The sequence below is a fragment of the Astatotilapia calliptera genome, chromosome 3 (genome assembly GCF_964374335.1).
Source record: "Astatotilapia calliptera chromosome 3, fAstCal68.1, whole genome shotgun sequence".
Lineage (NCBI taxonomy): Eukaryota > Metazoa > Chordata > Actinopteri > Cichliformes > Cichlidae > Astatotilapia > Astatotilapia calliptera.
Window position 1 is genome coordinate 39436771 of NC_137424.1, and position 18938 is coordinate 39455708.

The following is an 18938-nucleotide window of genomic DNA, read 5'->3' on the forward strand; positions in this document are numbered from 1 at the left end:
GACTGGAATGGGGGTGGGGGGAGGGAGTCCCCAAATGGTCAGAGAAACCCTTTCTGCAGGGGTCCATTGTCTGCTGACCATGACTATGAAAAGAAAGCTGATTACAGGAGACAGCGTGTTGTGTTGCTTCAACGGTTGCCTGCAGTTGATCACTACACGTTGCCGTTTCGTCTGATGTCTCCCTTTTGTTATCCCCACCTAAAAAAAAAAAGAGCTTCACAGCTTTGCGGTGCGATGCCTGGGCTTGCTTTCTCAGGTCTGAATTGCAGGCTGCGAGTGTTTCTGCTCTCTTTTTCCCCGCATCCTGCCAGATAAAGCAAATCCTCCCTCTCCTCATCTCAAAATGACTTGTGTATTATTAAAAGCTTTTAAATGGAGCAGAGTGCTGGCTGACTACCAAATCCACTGCCTTGTTGCCAGGGAAACACATACCCATGGTCTCCACTCCTCCTCCTTCTCAGTGCTTTTTTTCCCCCTCCCACCCCTCCTCCCCTCCCCGGAGGCTCATATTTCAAAACCATCAGCAGTCTTGTGCGCTCACACTGCTGCCTTTCAACTAAAAGCTTTTTGTGCTTCCAGTGAAGCAGAATGGAGGGGAGAGAGAGCAGATGGGAGTGGTTAGAGGAGAGGGGAGGGAAAATAAAGGGCCTCCCTCACCGTTGCCAGGGCAACTTGATGTCACGGTGACATCACGCACCACTAAAAGCTTTTAACCGGATTCCTCTCCTGCCTTAGGCCCCATTTTGAGTCCTCTTTCAGCTAGACTAGGGGGAAAGGCACAGGCAGGGTGGTGGTGTGTGTGTGTGCCTTCCTGCTTCTATCCCTCCATTACTGGAGACTCAACACGGCTCTTTAGCGAAGTAAAAGGCTTTCAAAACCAACCTCTAAAGCTCTGCAAACAGAACCAGCACAGGTCAAGAGAGTCATTTAAAAATTTTTTTAAAAAAAAATGGCATCAGAGGATGGTTTCAGCTACCTGATGCCAGGCCACAGTGAGAAACACAGACGGGCCCCGAACTGGACCGATGGCGAAATGAAAGCCCTCCTGTACGTGTGGGAGGAACACCACAACGAGCTGAAAATGAGCAAGAGGAACGCTAAGGTTTACGAGAAGATGTCCCAGAGGTTCTTTCAGCTGACAGGAGAGCAGCGCTTCAAGGAAGAAATCAAGATGAAAATCACCAATATGTCTTTTCAGTACAGGCAAGTGCAAAACCCCGGTCCAAAGTCGTGGCTCCAGCTGCTGCATGACCACCACCCCCCCCCCCACCACCACCACCACCCATTTTTTTTGTTTTTGTTTTACATTTTCTCTGCTTTAACAGGCGACTGAAAGCTACAGTTGGCGAAGGCAGCGAGGCGCCGGATTGGCCGTACTACAAGGCCATAGAGAAGATCCTCTCCAAGCCGCTGGAGAACGGCAGGGTGAACTCTTTGGAGTTTCAGGCCTCTGCAGCGGGTCCCTCCACTTCCTCCCAGTCGACAGACAACCTGGTGCCACAGTCAGACGAGGGGCTGATGGGATTCCTGCCAGAGTACACAGGCTCCTCGGACGAGATGGAGATCAAACAAGAGCTGGACTCGCTGAGCTCTGATAGTGAGCACACACAGGGCTCCAGGTAACAGGAAATAGAGGAGACACACAGTGCATGTGTGTGTCATAGTGAATATGTGCACTTTTGAAACACTCATAAAGATAATAATAGATGAACTGACCTTTGTATGCTATTGTTTCAGAGAAGCAACCCACCAGATATACAGTTTTATGCAGTTTTCAGCTTGCCAGCTATAACTGAAAGTGACTACCTTTCCTCAGCTGGGTTACTTGTTGCTATGCTTTATTTAAACCTTGAATGCTAAAATTACATACACGATTGCTTTTTTCTCTCTGCGTTTTAACAGTTTTGTTAGTTTCTGTAAAGTATACTTACTTTACTTACTTACTAATAATCTGTGTAGGTCTGTCTGTTCCTCTGATCCACTCCAGACTTGGTGAGTCTGTCGCTGGGGACTCTGGCAAGGGCAGTGCTCAATTTTGAGGTTGTTTAGATGAGCGGTTCTCTTTTTTTTTTTTTGGGGGGGGGCTAAACGTAGTTCCTTGTTAAAAGTGTTTCCACACTGACAGACACACACACTATCTTTCTGGGGACATTCATGCAATCCCAAGCCTCTTAACTCTACGTTTAGCCATAACAGCTAAGTGCTAAAGTCTTAAATTCACCCTAATTCTTTAACCCTAAAACCAAGCCTTAGCCCTCAAATCAACTTTTAATGGGCTGAAAAATGAGTCAAAAAGTTCTGGCTTTAAAAAAAACCCCTCATCACTCTGATGCACTAAAATTCAATCTGGATGTGTTTTCTTGTCATTATTGTTGTTGTTGGCATTAGTTTCCTGTGGCACACCACAGCAAACGCTCACTCATGCTTAGGGATGGGTATCGAAAACCGGTTCTTGCTGAGAACCGGTTCCCTCTGTTTCAATTCCTTGGAATTGTTTGCCATTTTTGCAAACGATTCCCTTATCGATTCCCGTCGCCATGAATTACGTCACCACGTTGCGGAGCGTCATTTACCTGGCAGGAAACATGGCGGCTCAAACGCTCAAAAGTTTGGTTATACTTTACGAGAACGGATGACAACAGGGTAACTTGCAATACTTGAAAAGTAGATATTTCATTTCAGGGAGGAAACACTACGAATATGCAAAAGCATTTGCTCACAAAACACACGATGACCTTAAATGAATGTCGTGTTTTTAATTCCGCTCCGGACTCGTTAATCTCAACCCAGCAGCAGCGGTAACGTTTGTACGTCCTCTCCCGTTAATGCAGCAGGTAAATAATCAACTAACAGTGCATATTATGTTAACGCGATCTGCCTTCTTACAAAACCTGCCATTACTGTGCATTTAGGTGACCATGATGAGACAGACAGACAGAGTCTGGCTCAGATGCTGCCAGTTCTCGCTGCAGTCTACTGGTAGCGTCTCCTTTCAGGCCAGGATAGACTAATGTCACAGAGCAGTGTCTAAGTTTGTGGTTTACACCCATTTGCCACAGCAGATGTGTTTAATTGTAGGCAGGGACATTACTGGATATTCTTGTGTAATTGTAATTATTGCTACAGAAGAATATTTATGTTATTATTTTACATTTACAATTTTTTTCCTGGGGACCCTGTGACACCCCATTGAAGAGCCGTAGGCTGTGTATCTCTTAAGATCTCACTGTTGGGTTTGTAAGGCCATGTTACTCCTAAATTTCTATCTTGTTCAAAGAGAAGATATAAAACAAAGTTCTAAGCTAATCGGCCTGTGTGTTCTCCTTTTTTAAAAAGAATCGATAAAGAATCGAATCGTTAAACAGAATCAAAATTGGATCGGAATCGTGAAAATCTTATCAATACCCATCCCTACTCATGCTGCTTCTCCAGAAAGCTGCAGCCCACAATCTGCCTGTACTGGTTAGGCAAAATCAGAAACATGCATCCAGCTGATGTGTCCTCAGGGCTGTCTTCTTATTAAAACTGTGCCTCTCAATTGTCTGTCTTAATTGTCAGAAAAATCTGTAGATTGTAGCTACCAGTAATAAGCCATGTTTCACTCCCTTTAAATGCCGTCCATAGCATTGTAAAACACTTGCAATGATTTACTTCTATGATTTCTGCCTTCGGCGCGAGGAGCCGATGCACACAAACCAATGTTATGTTGAAGGTCGTGGAACTAACCTGTGAAAATGCGAACCCAGTGTGATCTCTTTTTACTAGGCACTGCCTGCTCTGAAAGGTTCCCCTCTCTGCTCCCCCAGCTCACATCCTATCTCGGCCAGGAAGAGGAAGGCCAGCAAGCACCTGTCCTTGAAGCGGAAGAAACTGCGAGTCTTGCAGGCTATGCTGCAGCAACAGAAGAAGTCGAGCCGGGCCATGGAGGAGACGTGCAGGGAGGTGCGTCGAGCCGTGCACCAACAGAACCTCCTCCAGGTCCAGTGCCTGCAGCTGCAGGAGCGCATGATGAACCTCCTGGAGAAGATGATCCAGCTTCCCGCCACTGCATCAGCCACATGGGGTCAGAGCGGTGTGAAGGATCCGGGAAAACCATAAAGTGTATATTTTTTGTTTTGTTTTTTATTGGGGGGCATTGCCTCACCTATAACCTTGTTGAATACAAAAAAATGATGTATTTTATTTTGGCATTCCAGGTTTATCCTATTGTGAGTAAAGCTCTGTGTAGAAATGGTAGAGACAGGCATGAATACAGGCTTTTACCATTTCTGGAGGAGTATCATTTGTAGAAGATAAACATGTTATTGCATTTGTTAGCACTTTAGCATCAACATTAAGTCAGGCTCCACTGTACATTTTCATTTTAGGAACAGTTGTATAAGATTTCTTGATAATTTGCCAAGTACCCTAATAAAAATCACTGTGGGAACAACAGCCATCACTTTTTATTCTTTGCCAGGATAATTACATGTTACATGGGAGGTCTGATGCCAAAACAGGGCAATTTGTAGCAACCATGAACCAGGAATTTAGGCGGTAATCCCCACTGTTACTGCAGTCATTTGGTAAAGAGCTGCCAGCAAATGGCAACACAAGCTGCTTGAGATTTCTCAGAAAAAGAAACCTTGACTATGTCTTTTTGTGCAAAATAGTAGCTTTAATGAAACATTCCTGACTTTCTTTTGCGTGAGAATGTGACAGAGTGATTGGTAACCTTGATATTTATAGTGTTATACTGATATCCACATAAAAATTTCTAGGAATATGGGTCATTAGTCATAATAAGACTCTGACAAGTCAGACAGATTCTTCTATTCGTATCATAACAAAGACACTGATAGTGGCTAATAAAAGTCATATAACAGCATTTTTACAGCATTTAGTTTTAGGATTTGATATATATGGAAGCTTTCATTCAAGGCAGAAACCCGCAGATTTGTTTCTTGAGAACTGACAACTATGCAAAGATAACCTGCTGCTGTCTTTCACTCTAACATCCCCCATTTCCCTGACTCTACGGTACAATTATTGGGATGCAAAATACACAGAGGGTGGAGGCTGACGTTAGCTGAAATATTAAGGTCTTTGCCTTTCAGCCCATTTTAAGAGGATTTAGAGAAATAGGGGGGATTAGGCTAGTTCCATCACACATTACACCAGCTCAAAGGAAGTCACTCCTTCATGAAAATGAGAAAGCAACATCATTTGTTTCCTTATAACACACTGAACTGTGTGGCCTGTGTTTGCATAGTATGCTCATTGCTCACAGCCGTAATAAATAAATCATAAAGTGCAACGTCATTGCATTAGACTTCTAATCCTGTTGTTATATAGTGGTTTGTCAAAACGGCTGTCAGCTTCTTGCAAATGAGTAAGCTACACCGCACATGAGTAGTAAGGCCAGGGGTGAGGCAACCGTTGCAGCCCTTTGACCAGAGTTAGTGTTTACACACCATCCGCCGTAAAGAGCCGCAGTCGAGTGGAGGGGAAGGAGTTAACCAGAGGCAAAGTGGATGAGACATACTGCAGTAACCGCAGTCATATGGGTAAGACCTTTTTTATTTTTACTTTTTGGTTTTTAAGTGATCAACTTATCACCATTGCATGGGCAGTGCCTTTTAAATTTCATTATATTCCTCCTTTTAGACATATGTCAGGGGTGATTACAGAGTCTCCAGAGAACTTTCTGTGCTCTCACTTGTATACTTAAGCAGAGTTATTTATTAAAAATATCATATATAAATAAAAAAATATATACATACTTTACTTTACTTAAGGGAAAAATGAAGCTTGTCAACTGCCATCATTGTCAGCCAATAGCGTCACTCCCACTGTTTGAATATTGAACGCAAAGGAGATGCTGATTGGCCAGTGGGAGGAGTCACATGTTCCGGAGACGTTACGCTGTCATGGTTACAGTGAAAGACGCTTTGTGTTTTCCGTGATGAGTGAATGGATGGAGGTGGTGCCCTCGAGCTCTGCCATATGGAATACCGAATCACTGCAGGGAGAGAATAGAGAAAAAAAATGGACGCGTGAAGCGGAAAATGTAAACGTGGTAGACTCGTGTTAACGTAAACGTAAAACCCGTGGGCTTTTTTTTTCTGGCACAACTTTAAAAGCAGGTACTGTTAATTTTTTTTTCCCGATAAGGCCTTAATTGTTGTCAAAGTTTCGAGCTACGTTAACATTTTTTGTCGCTTTAAAGTTGCCAAAACTCTAAAAAAAAGTAAAGCAGGAGCTAGCTTTCGCTATTTTTGTTTCGGTTTTTTTGCCCTCATAAAATGACTCGGGCGGTGACTTAAGTGTTGGAACATTTAAAAACTGGCTTACCGACACCAGAGTCCTTCATTAAAGTGGTGGTGAGCAGGGAGCCAGCTGGCGGTGTGTTTTGGGGAGTGGGTGGAGGGGTGACTGGGAGTAATATGCGAGCCGTGTTTGCACATAAAAGCTGCCTCTGTTTTAGCTCTGACAGATAATTGCAGATATAAGATTGATGTGGGTTGCGTTACTTGGTTATTAAATGAAACTGATTAAATTAAATTAATTTGTTGACTAGGTGAGAGCAAAGAAAGCTAGAAAAACACCCTGCTTTTTCTAACACTGCTTAAAAATTTTTATTCTGTTTTCAGTATATGGTCTTTACATTATTTATTAGCAGTATTCATCAATAAAATAACCATTTAATGTAATTAATAAAATGTGCTGTAGAACTTCTCATTAGTTTTCACAAAGAACTTTAGAGCTGTCGTTTATTTGCAAGTATTTTTGACATTTTAATGCATGAGTTGTAATTTATTAAGTCTTTGAACAATTTGATGTGGTGGAAAAACACGTCGTCTTCTTTACTTTTTGTCCTTGTGTTTTGCTTTGTGTTACCATAAGACGACAACAACACAATAGTGTTGGCAACGGACAAGTGTTACAGTTCCCACATGCGGCAACAAAGATGAGGATACAGGGACAGCCTGAGGGCGCGAGGAGGCGTCTGGATATGAATGCATCCGGTGAGTTCAAGAGCGTGGAGGTCATCCGTGGTCGGGCTGGATATGGCTTTACTATTTCAGGACAGAGGCCGTGCATGTTGAGCGGCATCCTGGAAGGAAGCCCGGCATACTTGGTGGGGCTCAGACAAGGAGATTGCATCATGGTCATCAATGGAAGTGACGTGTCTACTGCTTCTCATGAGGCTGTGGTGCAGCTGATTGGCAGCTGCAAAGGACCCCTGTGCTTGGTGGTGCAGGCTGAAGGCCGAGTGTTGGGAAACCCAATCCTTAATGATGTGAAATTTGGGTTTCCTCAGAAAAGTGGCGTTTTCCAAAAGGCAAGTGTTTTCCGCACAGTCTCAGATGACTCAAGCAACTCCTCCTTTAACGCGAGTTGTTCGGTTGCCGCCAAACAGAGGCCGGTTTCAGAGCCGGATATGTCACAGTGGTCACAGCAGTGGAGTGCTTTAGCTGAGCAGCCAAGGGAGGAGACTTCCACGTCTGGGGATGCAGACTCTGTTATTACAGACGAAGCCAATCCAGACTGGGGTGTTTTGAACATGACTTTGGTGGTTGGCTACCTGAGCTCCACAGAGCTGATTTTGAACACTAGTGAATCAGAGGACTGTTCAAAGGCCATTCTGGAGAGAATCCGACAGCTGGGCACTGAGCAGGACACCCATACCCTTGTGATGATGAAGATCATGTTTGATTGCATTCGTCTTTGTGACGACGCTGGAGCTGTTTTGGCAGCTTTCCCTGCTGAGAACCTGGTCTTGGGGGCTGTGTGTACTGAAGACCCACGTTTTTTTTGCCTGGTCACCACAGGGCATATTATTAATGGCCGTGTGCCAGAAGATAGTCCTCTGCGTGCCTCCTGCCATGTTTTTTTCATTGACCCAGATCTGGGAAATCACAAGGATCACACTGGGATTGCTGGCCGTTTTGGTTTCAACTGCACTCCAGATCCAGATGCCTCGGGCTGCCTGGAATTCCCACAGACTCCCCCGGATGTTCTTAACTTTGTAACAGTACTTTACAGCGACATGGGGGAAGCTGTGGAAAGACTAAGAGTGAAACTGGACGCAGAAGCCCAGGAGCATGCCAAGGAGAACGTCAGCACTGCCAAACGTGGCAGTGCAAGCAGCAATGGGGACAGTGGTATTGGAAATGTTTCTCCCCCTGAGGAGAGAGCGGACAGGGATTTCCCTTCGGTGATCCAAAACCATCCTGGGGCCCACCTCCCCAGCTGTCCATGGGATTATCCTCCGGCTGAGGGCCTCACCCCAATAACCCTCTCCAAGAATGGCCAAAAACTTAATCCAGAGAACACTACCAGCACAGATTCCCTTTCAGAGTCATTACCTGGCCCAGATTCTTTAGTTAGCTTTTATGGAGGACCCCCACCCAGACTACAGTTCCAGTTCAAGCCCCCACCACCTCTTATGCGTTTGGATAAAAAAACAAACTTCTCTGGAGATCCTCTCAGAGGGAGCCAACGGTGGTTCTCAAAGCCAAAGTGGCCAAAAGTCCTGAGTAGTGATCCAGCACTATGTGAAACATCCAACAACAACTGGCCCTCACACAATAGTCTTAGTGCCAGCACCAATAACCTGCCACCTCCAATGAGCCAGATACCCTCGGAAAGATACCAGTCAGCTGAAGTCATGATGCTGCCTCCCAGGGAGGAATGGACCAGAAAGTTTGTAGAACAGAGACAGAAGCAGCAAAAGGATGGCAGCACTAGAAATGTAAGTAAGACACTCTTTCTTGTTTTCAATTTTTTTTTTACTTTAAAGCTGCAATCTAAAGAATTTAAAAATAAACATTTCTTATGCTGCCATTGAAGTAGTTAATGAGGTTTATGAGTATGTATAAATAACCTGTGATCTGAAATACAGGTTTCAGGCATTTAACTTCCACAAGAGTCAAATATGAAAAATCATATATTTATCATGTTTTTGAACCCAAAAGGTTAAAATTTCTTGATAGTTATTTACAAAAAAGGGCAAAAATGTTAGAAAATATTTTTTTAATTTCACTTGTGAGGGAGCCATTATATGCTTCCCCCCCCCCCCCCGTTTTTATCTCATATGTACTTTTAAAATTGCAGATGCTCAAATTAAAAATGGCACACAGCAGCCCAACTACCTGCTCTTTGTATGCTGCAGCATATCCAAGAAAGTAGTTTTAAAGGGGAGGATGTAAAATAGTTTATTTCAGACTGAGCAACTGCACCAAGGCCCATCATCAAATTAATAAGGATTATTTTGAGGTGTGAGTCATGCAAAGCTCTAGCAAGCTAGAATACAAGTCAGAAATGACGTCCCTGTAATAGGTCCTTAATATGTCCTCTTGAAGTACCTGGTGATGTTTATAGGATCTTTATAGGTGTCCTGACAGAGACATTTTATGTGATCAGCAACAAGCATGAGGTGTCCTGTCTTTCACAAACTCTTTAAAACTTTTTTTTTGTATTCTTGTTGAATTAAATGCTTTTACTTAAGTGCTGTGCAGGTTTCTTTGCTAAAATGTAAAGTTTATTATTCCTGTCACCTTGAGGCAAGAGCATCTGCTTCTGTGCTTATAGTGGCTCTTGAACTATTAAATGCTCAGAAAGAATTGAGTTTCCCGACATCAAGGGGGTGTTAGTAAGTCTGTTTTTGGTGGCACCTAACATGAAATAAAACACCACTGCTCAACGCTCAGTTGGTGCAGTGTGTCAATTGAGCTCAGAAAACACCTGCTGAAAGTTAATGTGCAACTCTATAAAGAGGTTTGTTTTACTGTTGGTTTCCTCTTTGTCCACAAGATGTCCCTGTGTATCCATGAGCTCCAAGAACCACAATTACACGTCTAAAGTATCTCTGAAGTCGGCTTTTTCACTAAGCAACAGACTCGAATTAGTCAGCATGTAGGCGAGCTTGTGTTTGTAAATAACTTTGTAATCAGGGACACGTGCAGCGGGCTTTAGATTAAGTTTGGCTACAGAATAATCTCATGTGATATATTTTTTTTAAGTTTATTTCTTTAAGAGAAGCATTGCCCTGTGTTTCCAAGTCAGAGCTTGATTGCATCTTTTCCCAGCAGCTTGCATTAGATCAGAAAAAAAGACTATCTTGAACAGGAAGCCAGACAAATTACAGGGTAGAGCCCATGTCATGCAGCAGTAATTATCTGCAAGCAATAGACACAAAACCTCTCCAGTCACAAGAGTATGCGGTGGCTGGTTAGAATGCAGTATCTTTAAGATATTAGCGATTGTGTTTCCATCTGCAGTCCGAGAGACTGTGACATTAGTGTGCAATTATATCTGAATGTAGAGGCACCAGGAGAGAAATCTGTCAGATCTCGCGGATCATTTTAGATTCCCAGAAAGATGTGTTTGAACAAACTCATTTTAAATTCAATTCTCACTTTGCTTATACTGTTACATTTTCATTTTCTCCTATCCGCGAGTAACTCCATTATCTTTGACTCTCCGGGCAAAAACGTGTCACAAACACTTCAGTTCTCTGAAAATTATGACATTATCTCCGACAGTCATAGCAAAAAATTTCTGTAGATAAATAGATGTCAGTGACAGTAGTTTAACAGTTACTAAGTTGTAGTTTGGTAACTTGATTTTCTAGGAGAGACAGTGTCTTGTGTTCAAAAGTTAAATCAGTAATGGTGATTTTAAATACTCTTGCCTTCAGGGTTCCAGGTTTTGGGGTATAGGCGCTATTCGTGCGTCTAAACGTCGTTCTGCCAAACGTCTCAGCCTGGCGCGATCGCTGGATGACCTTGACGTAAGTTCTTTTTCCTTCCTCACCCTTTATGCTATGAATTTGAAACATGGAAAGTGTTTTTTCATTTTAATGCTCGGATGCTCTTCTGTCCTTCCCATTCTGGTTGGCCTGTATGTACAAAAATTACCTCATTAATGTGGACGTTTGAACCATACCCCCTCCCTTTTACACTTCAGCTTTTTTTCTCTTCTTTTTTTTAACCTCACATTTCCGTTGCCTTGAACTCTGTGTTTGCAAGGGATGGCTCACAAAGTGGTCTTTGTGTAAGCTAGAGGCATGTTCCTGTTTGTTTGGTGTCACTAATGAGCGCTGCTGCACGATGGAATATCATGCTCACATTTTCTCATATTAATGTTTCTGAGGAACCCTCTTTCTGCAGTGGGTCTGTGCATGCACGTATTACTTAGGCACACTGATTCTGATTCATATTCACAAAACTACACACACACGTGCTCTTATGTCTTGTAATTGTTCCGAATGCACACAAACAGGCGCAAAAATGATCCAGAAAGTGGCAGACTGTATTGTGGGTCCACATAGGAGCACACTTGCAGGATCCACATTGCACTCAAAACATCACACCACAAATCTGCTTCTCAGGAATGTCTCAACACACACTAAAGAGCACTGTTAATAATAATAAAATGTTTACCCCAAGATGTCTTAAGCTACTTTCTTAATCAGCTATAGATTATAATACCCCACCTCCCACTTCATCTCCTAATCCTCACTGTATGTTCACATGTACGAATCTGAGTAGCTTTTGTTTTTAAGCGAGGTTACAAACTTTTACCAGTAAAAAAAAAATTGAAAAAATTAAAAAGTGTATTTTTATTTTGTTTCATAACTTCTTGTTGGCTCGTGTGCAAAGATTTCCTCACCGTGCGTGGGTCTAACGGTGTGTTTCATTGTTTACTTTTTATGACTTACCAGAAATAGCTAATTACTTTGCATCAATCAAGAGTAAAATTGCCTCTGAGTATGCCATCACCCCTAGCAACTAAGACATCTCTTCTCTAGTGCTGTTATGAGGTGTCTATTCCTGCCTGCTGTTAAATTTAAAAGGGGATGTTTTGAGCTGTCATATACTCTGCTTGTACAAAATAACATTGGCTGAATAGAAAGGTAGGTGTTCTCATGCTTGAAGCAGTCTGTGAAATTATCTAATCTCTTCCCCCCCTTGTCTCTCAGCGTTAGTTTGATCTGTTACATTGTTTTGTAGATCTTTGATATCTTTGTTTTATCATCTCTATGCTGGTGGGACCTGCAGTGGCACAAACAAAGAGAGGCAGGCTTAGGCTAGTCTCAGTTGGCTCAGTTAAATACAGCATATGTTTTGATACTAAGTGTTGATTATCTACAGACAAGAGTACTACATGACTTCTGTTAGTAATTACATGCTATCTAAAAGATAACTATAGCTTCATTGTCTGAAAAATGAAGCCATTGTAAAAGAGCTTTTAAACTTGCATTCAAAACAGACAGCGGGCCTATTTGCTTAAATGCTAGTTTCAGGAGATTTCAAATAAAACAAGGTTTCATTTTGTAAATTAAGAGTCAGACTAACAGCTTTTCAGTCTCAAGTAGTTAGTTTTTCTCAGTTTTGCACTCACATTTACGTGCCCATTACTCCTGGTTTCAAAACACCAGCAGTGCCACAGTGAAAATAATGAGTTGTGAGTATCACAATGAGATTTCACTAATTAATGGGTAATCTTATGGTGGCTGTGTCCATGTTTTATATATAATCTATGTAGGAACACTATAAAATGACAGAAAAATGGAATACAATGAAATGAAAAAATGTAACTTTGCTTGTTTTGAAATATAGGGCTCATTTTTTGTGCTGTGCAACAATATAAAACAAAATGGACAGTTTAACGATTCTTTTAACATCAGTGTGAGTATTTCCAACTGACGACACTAACGCCTGTAGCTTAAAGAAAAATATTGCTCATCCTTGCTTAAATTAGAGCTGAGCTTCATAACAGGTTGCTGTATTGTGGGTTTGTTTGTCTTTGTTTCATAATGTGCTACATAATGTGTTTTCAGCAGGTGGCAGTTTAAGACCCAGACTCTGTTTTACAGAGCTGTGCTTCTACATGTAGAATGCGGTTTGCATAGGCCCTCCTTTAATAAGATGTCTATATGATGATATATAGCTGCATATATTGTTCAGCATTAATGGTGCCTTCACAAATGTGTATTTTACCCATGCCACATGCACTAATGCACTTCCACAGATCGAGCCGTATGATATCACTATTCTTTAGTCAGTATGATGTGGTGTGTGTGATTTCCAAAAATCCCAAATTCAAATTTTCAGTGATAAAATCTGTTTTTAATCTGCAGTATTAAGTCACGGTACTGCTATACATTCCAAATAATAAGAGTTTAGGGAATTTATGATTTTCAGAGACTTTTCAGTGTGCACCTCGGGCTCTGCTCTGGATTTTAATTTCACAAGCTTTCATCTTGCAGTCATGGCCAGATATCAGGTTTTCTATAAGCAACTCTGTTCTCCCATAGCAAATTAAAGCCATCCAATGGCACCAATTTGGTTCTTATAGACTTACACATATGCAGAATTGGGTGGTGCCTCTTAAGCACCAGATTTGGAGAATGACCTGTTCAGGAAATGATTTTTAGCATGGGAATCTTTGAAGAATGAAGTGAAATTTAAGGACTTGTTTCCCCCCTACTTTGAAGGTTGTGGTCCCCTTCAGAGCAAAAATAAGTGACAAATGATGGACACAGCAAGCTGATGCACTGTAGTAAACTCTTTACCTCAGAAGACTCTTTAACCTCCTAAGATCCGAGCTCTTCTACGGCATGCATTTTTAATTTCTCTTTGATATTTGGGCATATTGGGGCCCGATGAATGTAAAAACAAAGAATTACCAGATTTTTTTTTTTTTTGCCTTATTTTTGTTTTTATGAAAAATTAGAGCCACATATGAGGATATTTGTTTAAAATCTTGATAGAACAGTAGCAGTATAATGTCTTCATAAGTGGAAATAAGGCCCTTGTAGAGCAAAATTGAGTATTTTGGTCTAAATGACCCAAAATGTGATGTCCAGGTTAATACAGGGAGAAACTCCTGTCCAAGTGTTTGGTTTCTGCAGGATTTTCTGACTTGTGTATAGTTGTGAAGGACTGTTCTCATAACAAGCCTTTTCAGAAAACACACGATAAGCTCTCATTCAGTGCATCTGGACTCACAAGGACACTGTGAGGCTCTTTACGAGTTCCCCCTCATGGATAACTTCTGTATGCGTTCTTGTAGCATTTTGTGTCCATAACAATCTGAAACTATGGGTGACACAGTGGCCAGAAATGAGCATACTTCTGGAATCTTTCCTCACACGGCTCTGACATGTCATAGTAGTAGTAGTATTGTTGCTTTTCAGTGTTTGCCTTCCTTCTTCACCAGAAGAAGAAACTGCTATATAACCCTGTGCTTGTGTATGTAGTAATTCATTTTTTTTGCCCCTGCTGCTTTTCCCTCAGAGAGTACTCCGATGCTAAGCTTTTCTTCGTGCTGAAGAGCGTCCTGTTTTGTACATCCTTGTATTATTTCTCATTCAGAGCCCCACTGCAAACCCCCACCACCCCACACACCCACACACAGCCCCCCACATCCCACTGCCCCGGTGCTGTAAGCCTGTGTCTCACTCATCACACACTCAGCTGCAAACAGATGCTTTGCGCCCTCCACGCTCAGCAGACGACAGTGTGTTCAACTTTGCAAAGATGACACCATTAGCTGGCTGCTGCGACTGTGCTCAATCTGACTATGTTCGGAGGTGTTGCGGCATTTGAGAACATCTGTTCCTGCGAGCCGTTAATGGTTAATGCGTGCCGTTTGATTCGGGTAAATTTGCTGGGGAAATTTTTTGCCTCTTTGCTCCGTGCCTGAAGTTTCTCCCTCTCCTTTCCTTTTAGGTGTGGAAACATTAGCGGCTTTTGTTTACATGATTGTGGGTAAGAGATGTATGCTGTGGGCGTAGCAGAAACCCAGACAGGGCATGAAGACACAGACGGAGAGGGAGGTAAATAGAGAAGGAATGAGGAGGAATTCACAGCAAAGAGAGCGAGAGAGGGAGGGAGAGAGAAAAGGAGGGGAGGGATATTGATAGAGAGAGAGAGAAAAGAGAGAGGAAGAGAGGGGGAGCTTTTGAACTCTCAGTGGCTGTCAGGATTTTCGGCTCCTCTGCACGCTCTCTCCTCCCTCGCTCAGCTCTGCCTCTCTGCACTGCAAACACAGACACGCACCGCGCGAGATCCAGCGGATGGACTCTCTTACACACACCAGGCGTGTGGAGTAGCGCTGAAGACGGGCAAAGCACACAGCGCCATACATGGAGCAAACTTTAACGCTCAACTCCGTAAGTCACAAAAATCCTGCCACGCGTGCTTTTTTTTGCCCATTTGGTGATGGCACCTTCATCTTTCACACTAGGGATGTCTTGGCTGCCACACTGTTACTTCTTCTTTGGGCTCTTTGTAGCTCCTGTTGTAGCTTTCTGAGCAGCATACAGTGGTTAGCTTGTGTGGTCTGTCAGAGGAATGTTTTGACCAGTGCCAGCTGAGACTCCCATGTGCTGTGTGACACACACTACACTGCTGTATGCAGGAAAATGTGGCATTGCGTCTAGATCAGGATGCACGACGACTTTAAATTAGATGTCGTACTGAAAGAGTTTTGTTAAGTGACCCGGAGGCTTGTTATTGTAAACTGCATGGGGCCTTTTCAATGAAGCGCGCTCTGTTGCACTTGCCCCGAGAAATGACCCTTTCCGCAGCGAGTCGGCAGCACCGGGAGAAGTTCGATTAGCTGAAGCGACGTTGAGATCCGGCGTCGTCGCTGTCGGATGGTATTAAATCGGTATTGAATTCTCTGTAGCTTTTTATTCTGAGGGAGTCATCTAACAACCACAGTTTAGTCTGAACTTGAAATGGTTGCCTGTGGTTTTACCTTGCCCTTATTTGCTTTGTGCAGGCATGTCTTCGTGTTTGATTCACCAGCCATCTCTATAACATATCTTTCCTAACACATTTCACAACTACTTTCTTTGGTAATGTGGAATCATACATGAAACTAAGCTTTAATGACTAGTGATTTAGTCATAGATGCCATACTTCATTATGTAAATTTGTGCCCTATTTTTTTGGTTATTATTTTTTAATGCGGATGTTGGGACTTGAGAAGATGAGCAGGTATCGAATCTTCCTGTGAATTAGCAGTAGTGTAAGGAGAACACGACACACTTTTATGTCTCTGACATCACATGGCCAGCTCTGTTAGAGTGGGTGGACAGCTGTGCTCACGATATTTGTCCTTAGGCTACACACACACACACACACACACACACACACACACACACACACACAAAGCCACAATAAACACAATAAAAGTTATTTTGCTGTCCAGCTGCTCTGTGTTGGAATATGCAGCGGCCTTTAACCAGCTGAACAGATGTGGCTGCGGTTGCTGACTTTGCTGTTTGACCCAACTGTAACCACGGAAAATACCCGCTGCCTCACCATCTCTAAATGCAGGCGTACTGCTGCTCCACTCTTGGCTGTTGTCATACCAACATCACTTAGCGACATTTGAGACTATGGGAGTTTTAAAAAATTGTTTTTTTAGTTAACCACACAGCCCTTCATCAATGCCTGTTGATTTTGTATGCGTGAATCAGAACGCTCTGAAGCTCATACATTCCCCTCTCTCTGTTTACCTCGCTCACTATTACTATTATTATACTTATCTGCTTCACTGAAAAGGAACCTACTGCCAAGGGTGTGGAGGTTATTCAATGAGGAACGACTCTAGAGCTGCCAGACTTTTTTTAACCTCCTTGGTAACAGTTGAAACATGTCTGGTGTACAGTGGACTGCTCGTTGTGTTCAGCTTTTTACCTCTCGCATGAAGCTCAGATAATGCCGGGGCATGTTTACTTCCCGTATGAGACGTTGAGCAAGGCTGCAGACAGGCTTGGAAAGTTAATATTGTTGGCATCTTTTTGGCCTTGTGTTGGCGCAAGATGATGCAGAACCAGGCCAAGGTCTTGTCGATATTACACTGTGGGAGTCATAAACATGGCCCACTGGTGAAGCCTAAACACTGACTTTACCTCTTAAACATTTTTTTAACATCATCTTTCTCTGGTCAACATCAAATGTGGTATTTCCAAAGCCTGGTTATTGCCTGATCTTGTTATTTTTGGCTGTGTAAAATACCACTTATTACTCAGTTTGCAACCTACATGTGTTAGGATGTTTCAAAGAAAAGGTTAGCCAAATTATGTAGTGCTAGATCATTCTCATATTGTGTAGTAAAGTTGACTTACTGTACCCTTTCTCAGTGTTTTCCTTTTTAAAATGTGTATATTGTTGCAGTGGTGGATGCCCAAGTTAAATATGGCCAGAGTATTGAATAATTAGGTCAGGGTACATACAAGTAACCTCGGTGAGTCAAAAGCTCAGGCTTCAGGCCTCTATAAAATGCCCAGTTTGAGAAAGTTTTTCAACTCTTGGCTCTCACTGATGTCACAGAGAGGGGAAAATCCCTAATATAGTCATCTTCAGAGCACAGCTTTTCTAGTTAGGAGGGGCAGCCAATCAGAAGAAAGTCTTCCAATGATGTCTGCATCAAGGCCCAGTATAATATAAATAAGGATTATTTTGAACTGGCAGTCATGCAAAGCTGCTCCAGTAGATGCTGCAGTTAAATGATGATGGTGATTGTTTTTATAGGTCACCTTTAAACAGAAGCTGACTGATTGTTTTCAAAACAGAAATAACTGTCTGACCTATTTGTAATTTTACATTGTGAGCTTTACCATACATCCTTACAATCTACAGGACATCTTAGGCCTGAGTGATAAACATTGGACCAACTTGCCTTCACTTCTTTCCCATTTCACTAAAGTGGCTTTGGGTTCCCAGCATGACCAAAGGGATTAGACAGAGGGGTTTAAGGTCAGTAGGACTTAAAGAGGAAGTAAAGAATTATGCTACTTCTTGTATTCTGCAACATATGGCCTTGTTACATTTCCAGATGGCAAATAGTATTAGTATAATCTTATCGTCATAAAACAAATGTAGCCATACACCCAGACTTTTCAGAAAACTTTAAAAAAAAAATTCGTTTGGTAAAAAACTGAAGGGACTGTGAGCTAATTATAGGTGTCTGGTTTCAGGTTGGAAAGTCCATTTCTGGTGGTTTTTCTTTCTTTCTTTCTTTTTGTGGAAAAGAAAGGGAGCAGCAGGAGGGTGTGGTCGCGTCTTATGTGGTTTACTCACCTCCAGCCCTCCAGGCTCATGTGTACACAGCCCTTTCACTGTGATAATAAACTGCTGTGGGAAAGGTCCTGATCACTGGTTTTGGTTGCCTTCTCTGAAGTTGTTCTGTTTTTGTGGAGTTCAGCTGTGAATTATAAATCGAAAGGCTTCTCATTTGTTGCTTATTTTGTATGCGGCCCTGCTTTAACACTGTGTTACTTTACAACAAATAGAGTTGAAGTCATGTTTTCATGTATGCTTTTAGGCTTGGTGGTCAGACCATTTTCACACATGATGGCAACCTGTGTAATTAATTTTATTACATTTTCATCATTACACAGTAGCTCTGAATATGAGAATGCAATGTCATGCATGGAACTGTATTTATCTCGAGTATAAGCCAGTTGATGATCTAATGGTTAAGAATAAAACAGGTCATTGCTTTCATTGCAATTGTGTGTCTGTTTGGTTTAAAGGCCTCGTGTCTAAATCAAACAGTAATTTCAGTAGTGAGAACTGATCTGACAACACAATTCTGACCATCCAATGAGTAAAGCAAAAGCAAAGCAGTAGAGTAAACACATCAATTTATAGGAATGCTAGAAGTACCTTTCAGCTTTTTAAAAAATAGCAACAAGCGCACAAGCACACGAGTCGCACCACACAAATCATACAAATGCCAGTTTAATCCAGACAGAAGCAGAGCTTTACCCATCTGCTCTGACTAACCTGTAATTATTGAGGAACAGGCAATAGATTACTGCTGATCATTGGGATTAAGAGATGAAAGGCAGCGTACTGACGGTCTCTTCCATGTAAATCACTCATACAAGTCTTTGAAGAGATAATTTGTTTACTAAATGGAAACTA

General features: G+C 42.2%; 2 protein-coding genes across 3 annotated transcripts in view; both read left to right on the forward strand.

The window, feature by feature from the left end:
• Nucleotides 1–655: 655 nt before the first annotated feature.
• Nucleotides 656–4434, forward strand: msantd1 (Myb/SANT-like DNA-binding domain containing 1). The gene is made up of 3 exons (XM_026161994.2): nucleotides 656–1203; nucleotides 1326–1619; nucleotides 3807–4434. The coding sequence occupies exons 1-3, from the start codon at nucleotides 950–952 to the stop codon at nucleotides 4096–4098; spliced, it is 840 nt and encodes a 279-aa protein (XP_026017779.1). The 5' UTR covers nucleotides 656–949; the 3' UTR covers nucleotides 4099–4434.
• A 1491-nt stretch (nucleotides 4435–5925) lies between these two features.
• Nucleotides 5926–18938, forward strand: part of LOC113018693 (regulator of G-protein signaling 12-like) — a 44938-nt gene continuing 31925 nt past the window's right edge. Inside the window, exons 1-3 of one of the 2 annotated variants that reach the window (XM_026161995.2) lie at nucleotides 5926–6125; nucleotides 6886–8737; nucleotides 10685–10777. In XM_026161995.2, coding sequence (XP_026017780.1) covers nucleotides 6950–8737; nucleotides 10685–10777 — 1881 coding nt within the window. In that variant the 5' untranslated portion in view covers nucleotides 5926–6125; nucleotides 6886–6949. Of the gene's footprint in view, nucleotides 6126–6885; nucleotides 8738–10684; nucleotides 10778–14881; nucleotides 15167–18938 lie in introns of those variants that run through there. The other variant, XM_026161998.2, reaches the window with a different exon arrangement.

What these genes read in the sequence shown, in the direction of transcription:
- msantd1 (XM_026161994.2), top strand. Translation starts at nt 950, where the DNA reads ATGGCATCAGAGGATGGTTTCAGCTACCTGATGCCAGGCCACAGTGAG. An exon ending in AATATGTCTTTTCAGTACAG is followed by an intron (nt 1,204 to 1,325) that starts GCAAGTGCAAAA and finishes CTGCTTTAACAG; the next exon opens with GCGACTGAAAGCTACAGTTG. An exon ending in GAGCACACACAGGGCTCCAG is followed by an intron (nt 1,620 to 3,806) that starts GTAACAGGAAAT and finishes CTGCTCCCCCAG; the next exon opens with CTCACATCCTATCTCGGCCA.